Genomic DNA, 20,600 nt, shown 5'->3' on the forward strand with positions numbered 1-20,600 from the left:
ATGGCCAACGTGGTGACCAACATTGTGACAAGGAGCACCCTTCTTAGTGCACTAGAAGAGAAGCGACGGCACCAGATGAAGGTGTGAGGGAGAACGGTGTGTGTGGGGGAAATGTTTCTCTTTACCACAGCCCTCTCTTTCAGCTCGCTACCTCTTCACAGGCCACCTCAGCACTCCTCCATTTTTTCAGGCCCCCTACTGTCCTTCCACAATTCCATAGTAACTCCTCACGCATTTTAAGCGCATGGCTTCTCTTTGGGTGGCCCACTCTGCCCTTTGCGCAGAGCCGCCGCCCTTAGCCTGCCCTTCACATTTCCACCAGTTCAGCGTCCCCCCTATTCTTGTGCCCCAGGTCTCACTTTGTCCCTCTCCTCCTTAGGCCACAGTCTTGTCCCTGCAGCTTTTTTCTTCCCTCATAGCTCTCCACTACTTACATCCTCTCCTCCCAGCCCTGCTTTGCACGTGGCTTCCCCTCAGTTTTTCTTACATAGGACTCTATTTTCCTTCCTCTCCCTCCTCATGAAGCTGCCGTACTCCTCAGAGGCTTCCCGCTCTCCTCACCCCAAATTCCCTGCTACTCAAGCTTTATCTTGCCATGAGCCATTCCGCCAGCGTAACTTATTCTTGCTTAGCACAAGAGTTGCCACCTACACATAATTTTTCTGGTCTGGCTGAGAAAAGATTAATAGTTTTTCTGGCCAGCTATTTCTCTGTGAGACAACAGACATTTGCAAGAGGATGTAAAGGTGGGCAGGCAGGGAAAAGTACTGTGCCTTTGGCTCCATGTTTTTAAAAGTATAACCTAGTTTCGTTCATATAGTCACTTTTCCCTTGTGTCCTTTAACAAAGGGTTTTGATCAGAGGAAAGACACTCTGTACATGCTCAGAGACACTCAGGACGAGGTACCAGAAATCCCCACTGCATTTCTACTTTGGGACTCCCCACCCCTTCCTCTCAGGCTTGTGGAGTCAAGCCAGCCCTGCTTCTCAGATCTCAGGCCTTTATGGCCTCATCCTGACCTGTGACATCCCCATAGAGAGGAATCCCCTCCCTTGTCATCTCCTCAGTTTAAAAATTAATACTGCCTAACAGCCTAGATTTTATGAATTAAACTATAAAATATTTATATCCTGTTTTTAGAGCAGGGGTGGATAACTATTTTGGGTCTGGGGGCCGGATTGCTCCCCCGGACAACCCTGTGGGCCAGATGACATCAGGGGCAGCCCCCCGCCCCTGCCATCATTGGGTCCCCAGCCAAAGCGCCGGTTAGAGCACTCCATGCCTGGGTCGGGCAGCCTGCCTCACTCTGTGCGGGCTTTTCTCAGCTGACCCCCCACAGAGGCATTGGCTGGAGGAGTGCTGGGGGGTGCCTGGGCGAGCAAAGCCACTGAGGACTCAAACAGATTTGCTCCTCTGTCACCTTTCCTGTGTGGGGAAGGCGGTGGAGGGGCGGTCATTCTCCCACACCCTCTCCCCCCTGAGGTGGTGCTCCAGATTTTTGGACTTCGATGCCTAGGAGCCCCAGCTGTTATGACAATGGTCAGGAACGCTGGGAATTGTTGAAAACACCTGGAGGGCACCGGTTTGGGGCAGTTTAGCTTAGAAAGGCCACCAAAGCAGCTACAAACTCTTAAACATGTTATCCAGGTGTTACCCCTCCAATTTCTCCTTGAGAAATTGACTTTAATCTTAAGTGAGAATGACATTTGGAAACTAGGTGGCTTCTCTGACATCACTGATGAATTTGCAAAGGGGCTCCCCGAGTGCACGGCGCAGCAGGGCTGTTCTGCTGCCCTCACCCCTGATGTCCATTGAGTGTGGACATTTGCAAGAGAGAAGCTTTTGTGCATAGCCTGCCCATGCTACTGGGGTTCCTGATCTGTGGGAATCCACACACATAGGCTTCTGTGTGGCTATGCACACGCGGACGTCCATGTTCAAAGACATGGTAGAGAAGTCACGTGACGGTGGTGGTGCTTCCCCTTGTACTTGTGGAGCGTGTACTTCACGTGATGGATTCATAAAAGGGGCTACTAAAAGCAAGGAAAACATCATGAGTATAAACATAGACGACGAAATGTGAACTGAAGAATACAATGGCAAGCCAGTTTCAGGCAGACAGATCGACAGATGATGGATCATCCCTTTTTTGTTTATTGAACTTTTATTATTAATAATTTTTTTAAGGTATATCTTCTTAAAAGCAAGCTGCCCTCCCCAGGTTTATACTTCACTGTCCTTAGTTTATGTCTTCCTTATTCCACTTAAAAGAAGTTATGTTACCCACAGCAAAGCTGAGCACTTGCAGGCCCTTCTGCTTTGACTGAGCAGCTGAGGTCTTCAGACATGACCATGCCACCCTGATCATTAGTAACGTTTAGAAAACAGCTGCGAAGAAATGTCGCGCTTTTGACAAAAGGTGGCGCATAAGGTGGCACGTGAGATCCACAACTGTGAAGAAGGGTAGATCAACCTCATACCTTAAGGACCATCTCTTCCACATCAGCCAACAACTTTGCTGACTTTTTGGAAGGGCTGGACTGCATGTGGACAAGGACTACAGAAGTATTTCAATGCATACATGAATGAATAGATTATTGTGCAACTCTGCCACTCTAGGAGGCTTTGTTGGTAAGGCTGAGTAAAGTGGTCCGGAAACTTGCACACAAGGCTACTAACTGAACTGTCTGGTGTTCTTCCACACAGAAATACCTGCTCCATCGGCTGTTCTTTGTTGCAGTGCTGCGAGAAGAACTAAACCATGCAGAGATCATAGGTATTATGGCTTCTACAGTGAGGGATTTACTCTCCGTCCTCCATAAATACACCCATGGTACAGCCTCCTGAGCAAGCCCCACTGAAATTAATGGGAGATGCAAAGGAGTGATGCACATTGTGAACCCTCCCATTTGTGCACATTAAGCTTGTTCAGTGGATGTTTTAGGCGGACTACTCAGTTAATCTTTTTCTTCCCACCTTCATAAGCTTACCATGAGCGACTTTTCCAGAAGATTTCAAAGTTCCATCTGGGAGAGCCTGCCTCAGGTGTTCTTCTCATCTATTCTCAGTGCATTCTCCATATTCTGGAGGTAGGTAAAGTAACTTACCAGTTCGTCAGGTAAAGCTGAAGGGCTCCTTTTTGTAGTTGTGCAGGTTTATCACATTTTCTAACAAAATCCAGCCTGAGCCTGTTGCACAAAATGCTAGTTTCGCCCCCTGGAGGCTAGTCCAATTTGCCCCAAAGAGGAGAGTCAACTGCAGGCTGGGTCCAACTCAATTTTATTGTTTGCAAACAGTTCGACAAAGGAGCTCACTCTCAAAAGCAGAGTCACCCTGGGGAACCCCCGCGCTACAGTTTTATCACTTAGCTTGCATTCCTCAGCCAGCGTGTTACTTTTGATTGGTTGCCAGAGGTTTGCTTAGCAACCTTATCTTAGGGTTACTGTCTGCTCATTCCAGGCATGCACAGCTCTTACAATACTACGTGCTGCTTAAGACACATACAATGGCTTTTAGGTTGCATTTTTACTACAAGCCTATATTTTTATTTGTTACATTTCTATACTGTCAAAGCTCTCTGGGTGGTTCACAAAATTAAAATCCTAAAACGCAACATAATAAAACAAAATATGAAACTTTTAAAAATTAAAACAGAATAAAACTAGAAATAAATCCCCACCAGTATTAGGGAAAGATCTGAAAACACAAAAATACACATTCATAAACAAAATGGAAGCCCGGGTAAAGAAAAGGTCCGCTGAAAATACCACCATGTAAGCAGCAGGCAATCTACTGTGGGAAGGGCATTCCACTACTGGGGTGCCACTACTGAAAAAATTAAGCCCCATGTACTTCATTGGGGCGTATTTTCAGATAAGTAAGCACAGGATTACAGTTTTTAGGGCACAATGCTATGAATGTTTAGACAGAAAAAAGTCCTACAACTCCCAGCATGCTCCATCCAGTATGGCTAGCTAGGGCATGCTGGTGTTACAAAAATTGTGTTCTTTCCCTGGTAGACTTTCCAATTTGTTTACCAAGAATGAGAGGAGGCAGAGATCTGGTCCAACACGATTTTATTCTGCAGAATAAGGCAACCTTTGGGGCTAACGCTCCAACAAAGATCACAATCAAGTAATGTGATCTAGAGGCTTATATACACAAGTCTCTGGGGGCTGTCTTACGCCTGCTCTCTACCACTTTCTTTGTCTAGCTGAAAGGGAGACAGGAAACAGATAACACCTTTTACATACTCAGGCATACTATGTAAACACATTATTGGCATTCCTGAGTCTCTGATAAGGCACTGTGTCTTTGTTTACCATGGCAATCTCACACAGAGGTAGAATAGACATAGCCTAGCTTATAAAATCATGGGATAACAGACATATTACAACTGAAATTTCTATAACACTGGGAGTTGTAGGACTTTTTTTCTGTCTAAACATGCTTAGGTTTGCACCATTAGTGTCTCAATGCTCTTTTGTCCTTACACAATTATTTTGCAAGCAAACTCTATAATGCACATAGAGTAAAAATGTCAGTGACAAACAAAACTTAAAAACAAAAACCACAATCTCAGAATTCCTTAAGGCCTGGGCATGTTTTACCTCTGCTATTCCTCCATTCTGCCCTACAACTCCCTCAATAGCATATAATTTTAGGCCTCCAGCATGACTGGAAATGGTAAGCTGCTGTAGTTAATGTCTTTTTCTTTCTCCCCACAGGCATCCAGCGGCACACTATACCACATCCTTATGGACCTAGCAGCCTTTGAAAGTCAAGGCCCAGCGTAAGTGATTCAAAAGCAGCAGATAACTCACTGATAGAAACAATACAGCTGCCTTCTGGTTTGAACTAATAGCAAGTTCTGAAGACAGAATGGCTTCAGCAGTGGAAGAATGTCGCTGTTTGCATGGTCTGGCTTACTTGGACTGATGTGGGTATGTGACTGGTTGGGTAGATGGATGAGCTGCCAAGGGTTGCACTTAATGCTGTTTGGGCCCCTTATATGGAGTTAAAGCCAACCCCATCCCACGGACTCAGGTGGCTAACAAGATACGCTTCTCATGGCCATCAAAAACCAGTTGGAATAAAAATGTCTGGAAAATGCACAGATTTGGGCTTTGTCAGAAAAATAAATCTCCAAGGGAGGAAAACTCTATGAAGTTAAAAGGCAGCCACTGTGAACTGATTTGGTATACAGTTGTGAGATACTTAAGTTAGTGTTCCCAGTAAGTCTTGGTAGCACCAAGTGTGTGTGTCTGTGTGTGTGTGTGTGATTACATTTTGTGTCTCTTCTTCAGGGCTTTACTGCAGGATATTAAGATATTAGTGATGTCTCACAACATCCCAACCAGGCTCTTCTCACAGTGGTATGCTACAACAGTGGAGGTGCCAGTAACTCTTGAAGATGTTACACAGTCCCAGACTACAGAGGAAGTGATTACAGAGTGTCTTACTCTCATCCTCAAACTGGGAATATATCTTACAACACTCAAGGTGAGGTGTTTGGAAGTAGGAGAGCTGAACTCTCCAGTAATTATCTTTCTCATTTCCCCAAAACATGCACACTAGGAAAAGAAGGGTTCCTTCCAACTAGGGATGCCATCAAAACTTGAAATTAGGTGGATTGTTGGTAGAACCTATTATGTTTGTAAGACCCATATGCGTACCGAGCCTGATGAATGTTAGTATTTTCATTATTCAAATCAAGATTGATGATGAGTTGATACCTATGTTCTGCGCCTGTGCAATCTGTGTGACTAAGAGCATCTCTACACCAGCCTAAAATCCCGCATTTAAAATGGGGCTTTCTGCTTCTGTTTTAAATGCAGGATCACAAGGTACTCCCTTAACATGCACTTCCTTTCCCCTCTCTCCTTACCCCTTCCTTCTTCCCCTTCTCTGAATCTTCAGTATGTTTCATTGGTCCAGCTCCTCTTGCAGCTTTTCCTTTTTCATGGAGGGAACTCAAGCGGAATGCAAGCGGGGTAATTTGATACCTCATTATCTCAGTCTATTTAAAATTGGAGTAAAGGTAATTTAGTGCAGGAGACGCCCTGGAGGTTCACAACGTCATCTAAAGGGCCTGCAAACTTCCATGAGTGATCAGTCTCAATAGCAGGATAAAAGCTCTGTGTGAAGAAGCCTTAAGGATATAAACTCCACCATTTCTGCACAAGTCCTGACGTTGGTTGGTTTGACCCTTTACTTTCTGAAGGACATGTAAATGTCTGGTTTGCAATGTTCATGCTCATGCTCAGGGAATTATGTCACTTTCACCTTTTCCCAAAACAATTAGTGTAAAAGTTTGGATTTGAAATCCTTCAACAAGCTCATCATGTTTGAAGAAACAGCCACTTAAGTTAGTATCCACCTCTTGTTCAACATTTCTTTTTCATTCATGGCTTGGTTTCATTTCTGTATCCAGCTAGTCAGCTGAGGCCATTTCTCTGGTGTATTGGACAGATTTATTTCTTGTTTGGTAAGCAAAAGTTTACCTTAAACCTGGGTGCTGGTGGGTGGCACTGTCAGGGGATACTGGAAAGGGAATCCAAGGAGGAAGTTGGAAGGGGAGCAGCACAGCCCAGGGCACATGGAGGCTGAGGACAAGGAGACCTGGGCTTCAGCAGATGGAGGTGCCTCTTCCACAACTCCTACTCATGCCACTCACACTGCAGCCACTTGTACTAGCTCCAGCGGCTTCATACCATAAACAGCTGATCAGAAAGGGGAACATAACTGCCCTGACCAAGCAGAAGCCCAGGGGAAGCAGACTTCAACACAGTGCTCACTGCTTGTTCTGGGTCATATCGGGGGCAAGGGAGGAGCCGTGTCAGGACCTTCGGTAGCATACTTCAGGAGATGCTGGCTGGAGTCTTCTCCCATAAGGAGTTGTTGTCCCAGCAAAGGACTTCAGTCAGCTGAAGCTTTCAGAAGGTTGGCAGAGCCTAGTGTTTCAGTGGATGCTGCTGACTGTAGTTCTTAAAGACCCAGTGTCTGTTTTTACTGTCTCTTGTTCTGGCGTGGCTGAGGGACAGGTGAAGCTGCAGGGAAGTCATCTTCACAGTCAGATGATGGGAGAGCTATGTCTCAGGCCTGAAAGGTATAGAAGGGGTGCCGAGGGCACCACCTGAACTGGGGTGACATGGGATCTGTCTGAATCCAAATCCTCCTTGGGGTAATGCAAAGCCTCAGAACCAGTGGACATGACAATGACGTGCCATACTACAGCTCCCAAGGTACACTTTGTTCATGCTCATGCACAATTTGTACATACAGAAAGAGACGTCAAAAGAATGGAGAACCTTTGTCTGAGATTGGACTGAGCAATGTGTAGCTTGACAAGTAAATTACCATTTCTGTTCCGGTATGTTCGCCCATCTCTAATTCCAACAGTGAATCTCCCTGGTTTGGGGGCAAGGAGCTTATTGTACGAACCTATGTTTAGCAGGCCTCATCCACTTCAAGCATTCCTCATGGGTAATATTAATGACCTTTCATTGGCAAAACTATGGTGAAACTCTATCCACCTGCAAAATTGGTTTCTGTTGTAAGCATTTCAGGTTATTTTTTAAATGGTATATACTTTGGACCAAACTAGACAAAACACTATTCACACAATTAGCAACTGGTTTTTTAAAAGTAAACTGCAGGCATGAACACCCCGAACCGGCTCAAGACCCTGCCATGGGGGTGGATGTGTGAGTGTAGAGGGGCTCTAACCTTTTGGCCCCCTGTGGCAGTCTCAGTCAGGATTAAGCCTTCTGTGCTTGCTTATTTGCATCTGAAAAAAGTTTCCATTCAGTGGAGAGTTTTGGAGGCAATCTTGGGTGAGGAAATCATGGCTTCTACTTAAATTTATGGATTAATGTCAGGAGGAAAAAGATAACATAGTTATGGTTTATGGGGGAACAATAAGGATTTATTGAATATATGTTTATATTGTAAAAACTAATATATGTAGTTGTAATTCATGCAATCCCCTTCATGGATCACTGCCTTGTTGTGGCAAAGGGGCTTGTGTAACTCAGTGAAGCCATAAGCTATGCCATGCAGGGCCACCCAAGACGGACAGGTCATGGCAGAGACTTCTGACAAAATGTGGTCCACTGGAGAAGGAAATGGCAACCCACTCCAGTATTCTTGCCAAGAAAACCCCATGGAACGTATCACAAGGCTAAAAGATATGACGCCGGAAGATGAGCCCCTCAGGTCGGAAGGGGTCCAATATACTACTAGGGAAGAACAGAGGGTATTTCCAAGTAGCGCTAGAAAGACTGAAGCGGCTGGGCCAAAGCCGAAAGGACACTCAGCTGTGGATGTGTCTGGTGGAGAAAAGAAAATCCGATGCTGTAAGGAACAATATTGTTTAGGAACCTGGAACGTAAGATCAATGAATCAAGGTAAGCTAGAGGTGGTCAACCATGAGATGGCAAGATTGCACATCGACATCTTGGGAATCAGCGAATTAAAATGGACAGGCATAGGTGAATTTAATTCAGGTGACCATCATATCTACTACTGTGGGCAAGAATCCCTTAGAAGAAATGGAGTAGCACTCATAGTCAACAAAAGGGTGGGAAAAGCAGCACTGGGGTACAATCTCAAAAACATTAGAATGATCTCAGTACGAATGCAAGGCAAACCATTCAACATCACAGTAATTCAAGTCTATGCCCCAACCACTGATGCCGAAGAAGCTGAGGTTGATCGGTTCTATGAAGACCTTCAACACCTTCTAGAACTAACACCAAAAAAAGATGTCCTTTTCATCATAGGGGATTGGAATGCTAAAGTAGGAAGTCAAGAAATCACCGGGATAACAGGCAAGCATGGCCTTGGTGTACAAAATGAAGCAGGACAAAGGCTAATAGAGTTTTGCCAAGAGAACACGCTGATCATAGCAAACACTCTTTTCCAACAGCAAAAGAGGCGACTCTACACATGGACATTACCAGATGGTCAATATCAAAATCAGATTGATTATGTCCTTTGCAGCCAAAGATGGAGAAGCTCTATACGGTCAGTAAAAACAAGACCTGGAGCTGACTGTGGCTCAGATCATGAGCTACTGTTTGCAAAATTTTGGCTTAAATTGAAGAACGTAGGGAAAACCACTAAACCATTCAGGTATGACCTAAATCATATCCCTTATGAATATACAGTGGAGGTGACGAATAGATTTTAGGGATTAGACCTGATAGAGTGCCTGAGGAACTCTGGACGGAGGTCCGTAACATTGTTCAGGAGGCAGCAACTCAATCCATCCCAAAGAAAAAGAAATGCAAGAAAGCCAAGTGGCTGCCTGTCTGATGAGGCTTTACAAGTAGCTGAGGAAAGAAGGGAAGCGAAAAGCAAGGGAGAAAGGGGAAGATATAGCCAACTGAATGCAGAGTTCCAGAGCATAGCAAGGAGAGACAAGAAGGCCTTCTTAAATGAACAATGCAAGGAAATCGAGGAAAACAACAGAATGGGAAAGACTAGAGATCTCTTCAAGAAAATCGGAGATCTCAAGGGAACGTTTTGTGCAAACACAGGCATGATAAAGGACAAAGACGGCAGGGACCTAACTGAAGCAGATGAGATTAAGAAGAGGTGGAAAGAATACACAGAACAACTATACAGGAAAGATCTGAATGTCCCTGATAGGCATGATAGTGCGGTCACTGAACTTGAGCCAGACATCCTAGAGAGTGAAGTCAAGTGGGCCTTAGGAAGCATTACTGACAACTAAGCTAGCGGAGATGACAGTATTCCAGCTGAGCTATTTAAAATCCTAAAAGATGATGCTGTTAAAAGTGCTGCACTCAATATGCCAACACATTTGGAACACTCAACAGTGGCCACAAGACTGGAAAAGGTCAGTTTACATTCCAGTTCCAAAGAAGGGCAATGCCAAAGAGTGTTCAAACTACCGTACAATTGCGCTCATTTCACATGCCAGCAAGGTGATGCTCAAAATCCTACAAGCTAGGCTTCAGCAGTATGTGAACCGAGAACTCCTGGAAGTACAAGCTGGGTTTTGAAGAGGCAGAGGAACTAGAGATCAAATCGCCAACATTCGCTGGATCATGGAGAAAGCAAGAGAATTCCAGAGAAATGTCTATTTCTGCTTCATTGACTACGCTAAAACCTTTGATTGTGTGGATCACAACAAACTGTGGCAAATTCTGAAAGAGATGGGAGTACCAGACCACCTTACCTATCTCCTGAGAAACCTGTACGAGGGTCAAGAAGCAACAGTAAGAACCAGACATGGAACAACCAATTGGTTCAAAATTGGGAAAGGAGTACGACAAGGCTGCATATTGTCGCCTCGCTTATTTAACTTATATGCAGAGTACATGATGAGAAACACTGGGTTGGATGAATCACAGGTCGGAATTGAGATTGCTGGGAGAATTATCAACAACCTCAGATACGCAGGCAATACCACCCTAATGGCAGAAAGTGAAGAGGATCTCAAGAGCCTCTTGTTTTAGGGTGAAAGAGGAGAGTGCAAAAGCTGGTTTGAAACTCAACATTTAAAAAATGAAGATGATGGCATCTGGCCCCATCACTTCCTGGTATATAGAAGGGGAAGAAATGGAAGCAGTGACAGATTGTATTTTCTTGGGCTCCAAGATCACCGCAGACGGTGACTGTAGCCATGAAATTAAAAGACGCTCGCTCCTTGGGAGGAAAGCTATGGCAAACCTAGACAGCATAGTAAGAAGCAGAGACATCACCTTGCCGACAAAGGTCCGTCTAATCAAAGCTATGGTTTTCCCAGTAGTAATGTATGGCTGTGAGAGCTGGACTATAAGGAAGGCTGAGCGCCGAAGAATTGATGCTTTCGAACTGTGGTGCCGGAGAAGACTCTTACGAGTCCCCTGGACTGCAAGGAGGTCAAATCAGTCCATCCTAAAGGAAATCAACCCTGAGTGCTCATTGGAAGGACAGATACTGAAGCTGAAGCTCCAATATTTTGGCCACCTAATGCGAAGAGAAAACTCCCTGGAAAAGACCCTGATGCTGGAAAGACTGAAGGCAAAAGGAGAAGGGGATGGCAGAGGATGAGATGGCTAGATAGCATCACGGATGCAATGAATATGAACTTGAGCATGCTCCGGGAGAAAGCGGAGGACAGAAAGGCCTGGCATGCTATGGTCCATGGGGTCACGAAGAGTCGGACATGACTGAACGACTGAACAACAACAAATTCATGCAATAAATATGCCAAACTTTGGGCTCAGGAAAGCTAAACTAAGCTTGTGGTCCTATACACACTTAGGTGGGAGTAAGCCCCACTGAACTGAATGGGACTTACTTCTGAGCAGACATGCATAGGATTGTGCAGTAAGTAACTTCGCATTTGTTGTTCAGTCGTTCAGTCGTTAAGTCGTGTCCGACTCTTCGGTACCCCATGGACCATAGCACGCCAGGCCTTCCTGTCCTCCACTTTCTCCCGGAGTGTGCTCAAATTCATAGTCATTGCATCGGTGATGCTATCTAGCCATCTCATCCTCTGCCGTCCCCGTCTCCTTTTGCCTTCAATCTTTCCCAGCATCAGGGTAAGTCTTACTATTTCCAAGTGCAGATTATTGGAGAATTTGTTTTTTGGTTTTTCTGTAATTGCAGAGTACCATGATAAAGAAGGGAGGGAAATGGAAGGGCATGGACACCTGAAGCTAGCCAACAAGGATGAGTGCTGGGCAACAGGAACTATAGGGAGGAATAGATGAAGTTTGCGGGGCAGAGAAACCCAACCCTGTTACTGCTGTAAGGCAGTCCACAAATCCATTGGCTTCTTAGCCACTACCAGCCAGCTACACATATAGGCCTGAAAATATGTGGGTGGTGACTGGGGAATGCTTTGAAGCCAGAGGGGTTTGAGTGGGGTTTACTGGTGTTTATAATTCCATGAGAATAACATATTTTCATGTCGTTTGTATAGGATGATGTATCATATTAGTTTTCTGTTCAAAGTTGGTGATAGCTCCATCTGTCAGATTGTTTATAACATTCTCAGATACACTCCGCAATGTTTCATGCTTCTATCCCAAAAGAAACAATTCTGGTTTAAATTTTATTTATGTATTTATTTACTTACTTACTTATTTAACAATATCTGTATATCGCTCCATAACTAAAACAGATTTCAGAGCGGTGAACACAAAAGATAAAACAGTAAAAGAATAAAAAGATTAAAACACTACTTTAAAATCATGCCTTAAAAAAAAAATAGAATGCCAATAGAAACCATGACTGGTCAATTAAGGAATGCCTCTTGGAACAGTGCTGTTTTCAGGAGGCGCCAGAAACAATGCAGTGTTGGTGCCTGCCTGACCTCCATGGGCAGAGAGTTCCAAAGAAAGGAGGCACACTGAAGGCTCTTTTCCTGGTGGACTCCAACCGGGCCATGGGGCCATGTGGAACTACCGGGAACATGCCCTCTGATGACCTCAGTGACAGGGCAGGTTGGTAAAGAAAGAGGTGCTGTCTCAGGTATCCTGGTCCCAAGTTGTTTAGGGCTTTGTACACTAGTACTGAAACCTTAAACCTGGCCTGATAGCAAACAGGCAGCCAGTGCAGTTCCCTCAGCAAAGGAGTTACATGCTGAAAGGGGCAGCTCCTGATAACGGCCGAGCTGCTGCATTCTGCAATAGCTCCAGGTTCCAGACCAGGCTTAAGGGCAGCCCCACAGACAGCGCATTGCAGTGATCCAGTCTTGAGGTTACTGGCACCAGTACCTCTGTGGCCAAGATATCCCTGCCCAGGAGAGGCCGTAGTTGGCAACCAACTGAAGCTGGCAAAAGACACTCCCAGCCACCATGGACACTTGGGCCTCCAGCGACAGTGATGGATCTAGGAGTACCCCCAAACTACAGACCTGATTTTTCGGAGGGAGTGCAACCCCGTCCAGAACAGTCAATGAGCCTATCTCCCGGACTCGGGAACCATGCATTCACAGGGCTTCCATCTTGCCAAGATTCAGCTTCAGTTTATTGGCCCTCATCCAGCCCATCACTGAGTTCAGGCACTGGTCCAGGACTTGCACAGCCTCTCCTGATTCAGATGTCACAGGGAGACAGAGCTGTGTGTCATCAGCACACTAATGGTACTTGGCTGCAAATCCCCTAATAACTGCTCCCAGCAACATCATATAGATGTTAAATAACATTGGGGACAAGATGGTACCCCATGGAACCCCATAGCTCAATTGCCAAGGGGGCGAAGTATGGCCACCCAATATTACTCTCTGAAATCGGCCCCTCAGGTAGGAACAGCACCACTGTAACACAGTGCCTCCGATACCCATCCCATGGCATCGATCCAGGAGGATATCATGGTCGATGGTATCAAAAGCCGATAAGAGATGGAGCAGAATTAACAGGGTTGCACTCCTGCTGTCCCTCTCTCAATAAAGGTCATCCATCAGGGCGACCAAGGCTGACTCAGTCCTGTAACCAGGCTGAAACCCAGATTGGAATGGGTCTAGATAATCAGTATCCTCCAAGAGTGCCTACAATTGTCCTGCCACTACCCTTTCCAGAACCTTCCCTAAGAAAGGAGTATTTGCAGCTGGGCGGCAGTTGTCTTAATACCAGTGGGTCCAGAGTGGGCTTCTTCAGGAGTGGTCGCACTACTGCCTCCTTAAGGACAGCAGGGACCACCCCTTCCTGAAGGGAAGCATTCACCACACCCTGGACCCACCCAGTCATACCCCTTGACTAGCTTTTTTAGCCAGGAGGGGCAAGGATCCAGAGGGCACATGGTCAGTCACATTGCTGCAAGCACCTTGCCGATGTCATCAGGATGTAACAACTGAAACTGATTCCACAAAATCAGGCAGATGGTGGCATCAGACACCTCAGCTGGAACTGCACTAACAACGGTATCAGGTTTGCTGCAGAGACAAGAGATTTTGTCCTCAAAGTGCAATGCAAAAAGGTCACAGCAGGTCCTTGAGAGGACCAGGGCCCCATTCTCTTGGGAGAGCGTTAACAGCCCCCAGACCACCCAAAAGAGCTCAGCTGGATGGCTACGTGAGGATGTAATGGAGGCAGCAAAGTAAGCCTTCTTTGCTGCCTGCACCACCACACAATAGGCACAATTATGTGCTCTAGAGTGTGCTCGGTCATCCTTGCTTTGACATTTGCACCATTTGCGCTCTAGCCAACATCCAGCCTGTTTCATTGCCCGTAGCTCCCCAGTATACCAGGGAGCAGAACAGGTTCCACAGCACCAGAGAGGGCACTCGGGTGCAATCGAGTCAATGGCCCACTGCATCTCACTCTTCCACAGTGAGGCTAGGGCCTCGGCTGGATCACCAGCTTTCTCCACTGGGAAATCCCCAAGAGCATTCAGAAATCCATTGGATTCCATCAGTCTCCTGGGGTGGACCATCTGAATCGGTTCCTCACCCCTGCAGGAGGGAAGTAATGTCGTGAGTTCAAATCTCACCAGGAAATGATCTGACCATGAAAGTGGAGTTACTTGGGACTCCCCCCCCCCCCAATTTTCAGATTACTCATCTCACAGCTTGGCGCAAAAGCCAAATCAAGGGTATGTCCCGCTTCATGTGTTGGGCCTATGACAAACTGAGACAGCCCCATGGTTGTCATGGAGGCCATGAAGTCCCCAACTAGAGCTCCAGAGGCAGCCTCGGCATGGAAATTGAAGTCACCCAGGATCCAGCCTCTACCGTCCTGGGTTCCTCCAACACCACACTTGGGACCACCTCAGCCAACTCGGTCAGGGAGGCTGCTGGGCAGCAGGGTGGGCAGTACACCAGCAGCATCCCCAATCTGTCTGTACAGCCCAACACCAGGTGCAGCCCCTCAAGGCCTGCTTCAAACTGGAGTGGTCTCCTGGTGATAGAGATGGAGGTCCTATGAACCATGGCGACTCCCCCCCCCCCGCCATCCGACCTATGTTGGTGCTGCACCAAGTACCCTGGTGGGCAGAGCTAAGTCAGGTCAACCCCACCCAGCTCACCCACCCAGGTCTCAGTAATACACACCAGGTGGGCCTTCTCATCCACAGTTCGGTCGTGGATGAGTGCGGTCTTATTGCAGACCAGCCTGGCATTAAATAGCAGCACCACAAGACAGGAGGGCACAGTGGATGAGCCACCAGATGCATGAGAACTAGAGGAGGGGGTAGAAGGAACAGTGTATGCCTGTGACCCATTCTACTGTGATGTCCCAACCCCCTCCTCCTACCATATCTCCATCTGCCCCAAGTCACTGGGATAGAGGCACCATCTCCATGGATCCCTGTGTTTTCTAAGGACATCCTTGCCACAATAAAGCTCCCCACACACTCTTAATACACCACTCACAACTCAAACATACGCACAACCATTCAGAACTCACATACTCCATTCATCCAGTTAATCACTCACAGCCAACCTAGCACAGTCACAGATAATAGCTAGTGGAAATAACCAGCCACTGCTCACATAAGGGACATCAGGCTTGCTAGCCCACCAGCAAACTATCACTCATTCAGAGCTACTCCTGCAGGCTCATGTGCACTCCATCTCTCCCCTGCAGTGTGACAGCCACTCCTCTCCCTGTCTCTCGCCCAGAGGAGACCCGCTTCTAGCCACCACAGGCTCTCACCCTGGGCAGAGGGAGCATTTCTGACACACCAACTCCCCAACCGCTGGAAGTAGCTACTGTGGTAGGAGACCCCTGCTCTCATCCCGGGAGTTTGTTCATAAAAGCAGGCTGGAGCAGCCACGCTGTGGCTGACAACATTCCTGAGGTAAAAAGGGGTAGGAAAACACTGAACCTTGCTTGGGTATTAGTTACAGCACCTCAATACTCTCTTGGGCTCCATGGGCTGCAGTTGCTGCTCTTGGGTGCCACCATACGGCCCCAGGAAGCTGACGGCCAGGCTGGAGAGCTGGCACACGAATGATGACTGAGGCAAACAGTTGCTTCACTTGTGTCCTCTACAATATTCAAGCTGGCATCTGCCTGTTGCGAGGCACTGCGGACCCCGTGGGGTATGGATGAGTGACGCCAAGGATAGCTCACTGTGGCCAAGCAACCACTTTGCCTTGTCCCCAGCTGGAGGGTGGGGAGATGAGGGCGGTTGCCTAGCTGAACAGCAGTGCAGACCCGCCTCTTTTTGCTTCAGTGCGGGCCGCTGTCCCACTCTGCGCGGGATTGGGGGCGGGGGAGCAAGCCCTGGAGAGGAAGTCCATCTTTCCTCAGCAATGCTCTGCTGTCCTCAGTGGCACTCTTTTCCTCAGGCTTCGGGGTCAGGGCACAGGCAAGCGCGGCCAGTGCCCCTGTCTGAAAACATGCCTCTCTCCTGCAAATGAAATGAGTTGCTGAAGTAAAATTCAAAGTTTTTTCCACAGCTCAGATACAAGCCATGCCAGAAGCCTGCTAACCTGCCTGGTATCCAGACAAACTTGGTCTGGAAACTGAAGGGAGACGTTTCCCTTTGGCACCATACTTGCTGAAAGCCCCATATGAGAGATGGAGGAGGGGCTGTTCTTCTCTGCCTGTTCCACCTGGTCTTATGGCAGGCCTCTGCCCTGTATTCTTTCACCACCCGCAGTCAGGAAAGTGATACATGGGATCCAGGCTCTAGAACGCCTTCTCCTGGGAGGCTCACCTGGTCCCCTTGGTCCTTGCTCTCCGGCAATGTGTTAAGGCCTTTTAAAAATTTATTCCTGAAGGCATTTAAGGTGGGGTTTCAGCCCTAACTGTTGCTAATAGTATGTTTTTGTTCCTTTGTTGTTTTCTGTTCATCCTTTACTGTATTTTAGAACCTCCTGCTGTTTTAGTTATTACTTTTTTAAGTGTGGTAAAATGCCATAAAATAAATGCTTAAATAACTTACCACAGAGTGGTAGATGCCACAGAATGAAAATTAACTGATGCCATGCTCTTCTCTTATCGTATTTGTTTCCCTTGACCTCAAGGTGGGCAATAAAGGCCTGAGTGATTGCCTCCACACTGCTGTGCCTGAACTTCTGATCCCAGCAGAAACCATCAAGTATTTGTGCAGGGCCAAGGAATGTTTGAGTCCAGGAGAATTTCTGAAGATGTACAACAATCCTTTGCAGCCTAACATGGATTCAGGTACCCTATCCCTCCTGGAAAGACACCATGTCCAGAGCATGAGCAAAATGTGTGTGCACGCACACACACACAATATTCCTACAAAATATTATGGGAAGCCGCAATGGATACTCCACCTCTGCTTTCCAGATAAATAAAAGCCATTTAAAGCTTATAGGAAGAATGCAGACACCGTGCATAGAGCATTATGGGAGAATGATTAGCTTTGGCTCTTGGGTGTTTTGACAGTGCTTAGTTCTGAAAAAGGCATCTCCCACTTGGACAAAAACGTGGAAAAGGAACAGCTGGTCATTCCCATCTTTCCCAGCAAAAGCTGATAGTTATGTATTCAAATGTTATGTTTGACGTGACAAAGTCATCTGCTTGTGTTGGTAATTCTTAAAGTGAAATGCAGAGCTAGGAGACATATTTGTTTTTCCTTCATGGCTTAACATCAGGTTGTCATAAGCCAACTCTGTACAAGCCTGAGTAAATGGTTCAAATGCCAAAGTACCGAGGCATCCAGAAGTCAGGAATTTCCCTAGGCTTGTATAGGCCATAGCCAATATTCTCAAAGCTGGGAGGGACACAGAGAGGTCATGTTTGACTACAACGCCTTTTACGTGGCAGATGTTTCACTCAAGCAGTATTTTAGGTTGCGATAATTAGGTGCAACAGATACAGAGTTTAGCTATTAAGCTATGCTACTTTTAAGTCCTGTCAAGCCAAAGCATAATTGATTGTGGGTGGCAGGACAGCTCACTTCAGCGTCAGCACCTGTAGCACAAATTAATAGGTATATTTAGAAAGACCTCTACTAAAGGTCAAAATGGCCCTAAGATAGGGGAACACTGTGAGGTTCTGTTCTGGTTAATAGCCAGGAGAGTAGGCAAGAAAGGCTTTTCCCATCAGCCATTTGAAGGCAGGACAAGCAAGTATGACGGCCCCTCTCACATTCAAGGCTTGACTTCAGTTCTAGAATGTTTAACAGAATGAACAAACTCCTATAGTATGGAACAGATAAGTTGTTGTTCTGAGGCAGCAAATGAATAATGATCAGGAGAGAGAAAAGAATGTAGAGAGGAATGTCTAGGGAGTCCTCAACTAGGTTACCACTGGTGATACCACCTTCTGGCTCCCATCTGTCTTCTGCCATCAAAACAGGTGGGTTTGCCTGGTCTCCGGTGGCCCATTGACTGGCCACCGGAACCTCAGTGTGGTTCAGACTTCCCATTCTCAGTCACAAGAACAGTATCCACATCCTAGGAGTGAGGGGCGTAGAAGAGAATTGCGTAACTGAAACATCTACTGGAGGACCCTCATGCCAGGTGTCTACTGAGGCAAAGGTATCAATACTATATTGCCTAAAAAACACAGGAGTGGGGCTGGTGGCTACTCTAGATCTGTCTTTCCCTGGAGCATTAGTGCTTAAGGCTGCAGAAATGGTGGCTCCCTGGATGGGGTGAGCACTGATTACAAGGGGAGAATAACCCCCTGACCTACAGAGAAGTATACTTTGAGACCCATCTACTGATAAGCTTCGAAGGATGGATCAGTGTGCAACACAATCCTTTGTGAAAACAAAGTTATTTTCTAACCAGTAAGGCCCTGTCTCCCTCGTCATCCCGACAGAAGAGAGTGTGACCAAAAACAGCTTTTTCCAGCTAAGGTCTCAAAAAGGCATGTGAGACCGTTTTGGGTTTGTTTTGCCAGCCGATTGGTAGAAACTGCCACCACCTGCTCCTATTTAAACTGGGATTAACAGGGTTTCCTTCGGCTATCAGTTTGTTCTGCTTGAGAGTAGGAGACAGCTACCCAAGCCCCCAGTCTCCACTGGCTAGCCCTTGGTCTGTCCTAACTTCCCTGTCCTTATCTAAGTAGTGTGTAACCAAACTGTCTAGGTCATGTGGGAGATAAAAATTGCAATCCTGCTCTTGAGTTTGGTCAGAAGTAAACCTGCAATTTCCAAATTAAGAGACAATGTTTATTACAAGAATACAATAAGCAACAGGAAGAGAAAACAAGATAAAATGCTTGCTGACCTACACTAAACACCTGGCAATAAATTACTGACCTGTATGAGGCACACACTGCATCTGGAGTTAGGAAAGGCAGCAAAAGTTCTGTGTGCCCCAAACAAAAAATTCTATTCCACATGTATTTATCTTGACCAAGGGAGGGGTGACACTTCCCACTTAATTTTCCAATCAGATGCAAAGCAGGTAGCAAAAAGATTATAATAATCACCTTTTAGGCTGAGATATAAAGCTGGAAAATGCTGCTTTAAAGAGAAACGACATTGAACAGCTCTAACAGAGTACAGCCAAAGGCATTCCATTTTATGAATGTAAAAGCCTCAGAAAATACGTGCTCCATTCAAGAAGCTTGATAAGAAACGACAGCCCTGGCCAAAAACGTCTACAGCTATCGGGAAATGGATGCTGAAAGACAGCTCAGCGTCACAGCATGGTCTTCAGTGGCTCAGAAAAAAGCTCCATAAGAGATTTCAGGACTACAGAAAGGTCCCAAGTGGCGAACCTGCAGACAGACAGGGGGAAAATAAATGAAGGATCCTTATCCTTCCTTTGTGAGGGTAATGGGACAAGAATAGTTTGACTCATGTACCCCAAATATTATCAAGAGTAGCAAGTCGTCTCTTAAGGATATTGGGTCCCTAGCCTTTGGCCAGATTTTCCTGGAGAAAGTTTTAATACATTGGAACTGAGACAGAAGTGGATTGGCGCCTTTCTCTCCTGCTCAATCTGTGGATAACTTTTCATGGCATCTTGTACATTTGGAAGCAGAGGATCTGCAGGAGGTCAGAATGTTGTTCATTGCCTATAATCTTCTTGGCTAATAGATGTTGCTGTTCCATTTCCAGGTGTGAATACAGAGCCCAGCAGGTCTCTGAGGTAATAGAAGGTCCCATGAGATCATGAGGAGCCAGGGATACAGAGACTCTTGAATTCAGTTAGGCCTGAGAACCATGGTCTCATGGTCCTGAAGAGGGCCATCACTATATCTCCCTGGAGGGCCCATGTCTTGCATAGAACCCTCCCAGAAAGGGTGGGTGGCAAGACATATACGAGTTCTGGCAGCCACAACAGCAAATATATCACTTTAGCTTCTCCTTAGTCACAAAGATGTCAATAAATGGGAATACCAGGTGGAGAGTTATTTATTGGAAGACCTCAAAGTGTCCCCAACAGTGGTATAAGAATATCACTTGAGGGTGGGGGATGTTTTATACCACGTCAAGGTAATAGTATAGCAGGGTGTTTTTTTTCTTCCTTGCAGAAACAGTGTGGCCTACTCCTGCTCATATGTTTACGTGAAATCCTACAGAATTCCTTCCAAGCTGCCAATGTTTTTCAGCTGGTGATTAAAGACCATGAAGGAGCTGTGCTGGATGAGTGTTAAGCTACAGGATTGGCTTGGAACTTGATGTCCATTAAACCTCTTCCAGCCACACGCAGGACAGACCAAGATAGCAATAAAGACACCAGGCTGGTGTTGCCAGTTGTGTT

At 46.3% G+C, this 20,600-nt stretch overlaps 1 protein-coding gene across 1 annotated transcript; it reads left to right on the top strand.

Moving 5' to 3' along the window:
- On the top strand, positions 1-20,573 carry TEX47 (testis expressed 47). The gene is made up of 7 exons (XM_084819081.1): positions 1-81; positions 2,708-2,777; positions 2,987-3,090; positions 4,729-4,793; positions 5,308-5,503; positions 16,935-17,094; positions 20,371-20,573. The coding sequence occupies exons 1-7, from the start codon at positions 1-3 to the stop codon at positions 20,406-20,408; spliced, it is 714 nt and encodes a 237-aa protein (XP_084675207.1). The 3' UTR covers positions 20,409-20,573.
- The last annotated feature ends 27 nt before the right edge of the window (positions 20,574-20,600 follow it).

The sequence above is a fragment of the Heloderma suspectum genome, chromosome 12 (assembly GCF_057233095.1).
Source record: "Heloderma suspectum isolate Gila_16-S chromosome 12, 16-S_ref, whole genome shotgun sequence".
In the NCBI taxonomy this organism is placed as follows: domain Eukaryota; kingdom Metazoa; phylum Chordata; class Lepidosauria; order Squamata; family Helodermatidae; genus Heloderma; species Heloderma suspectum.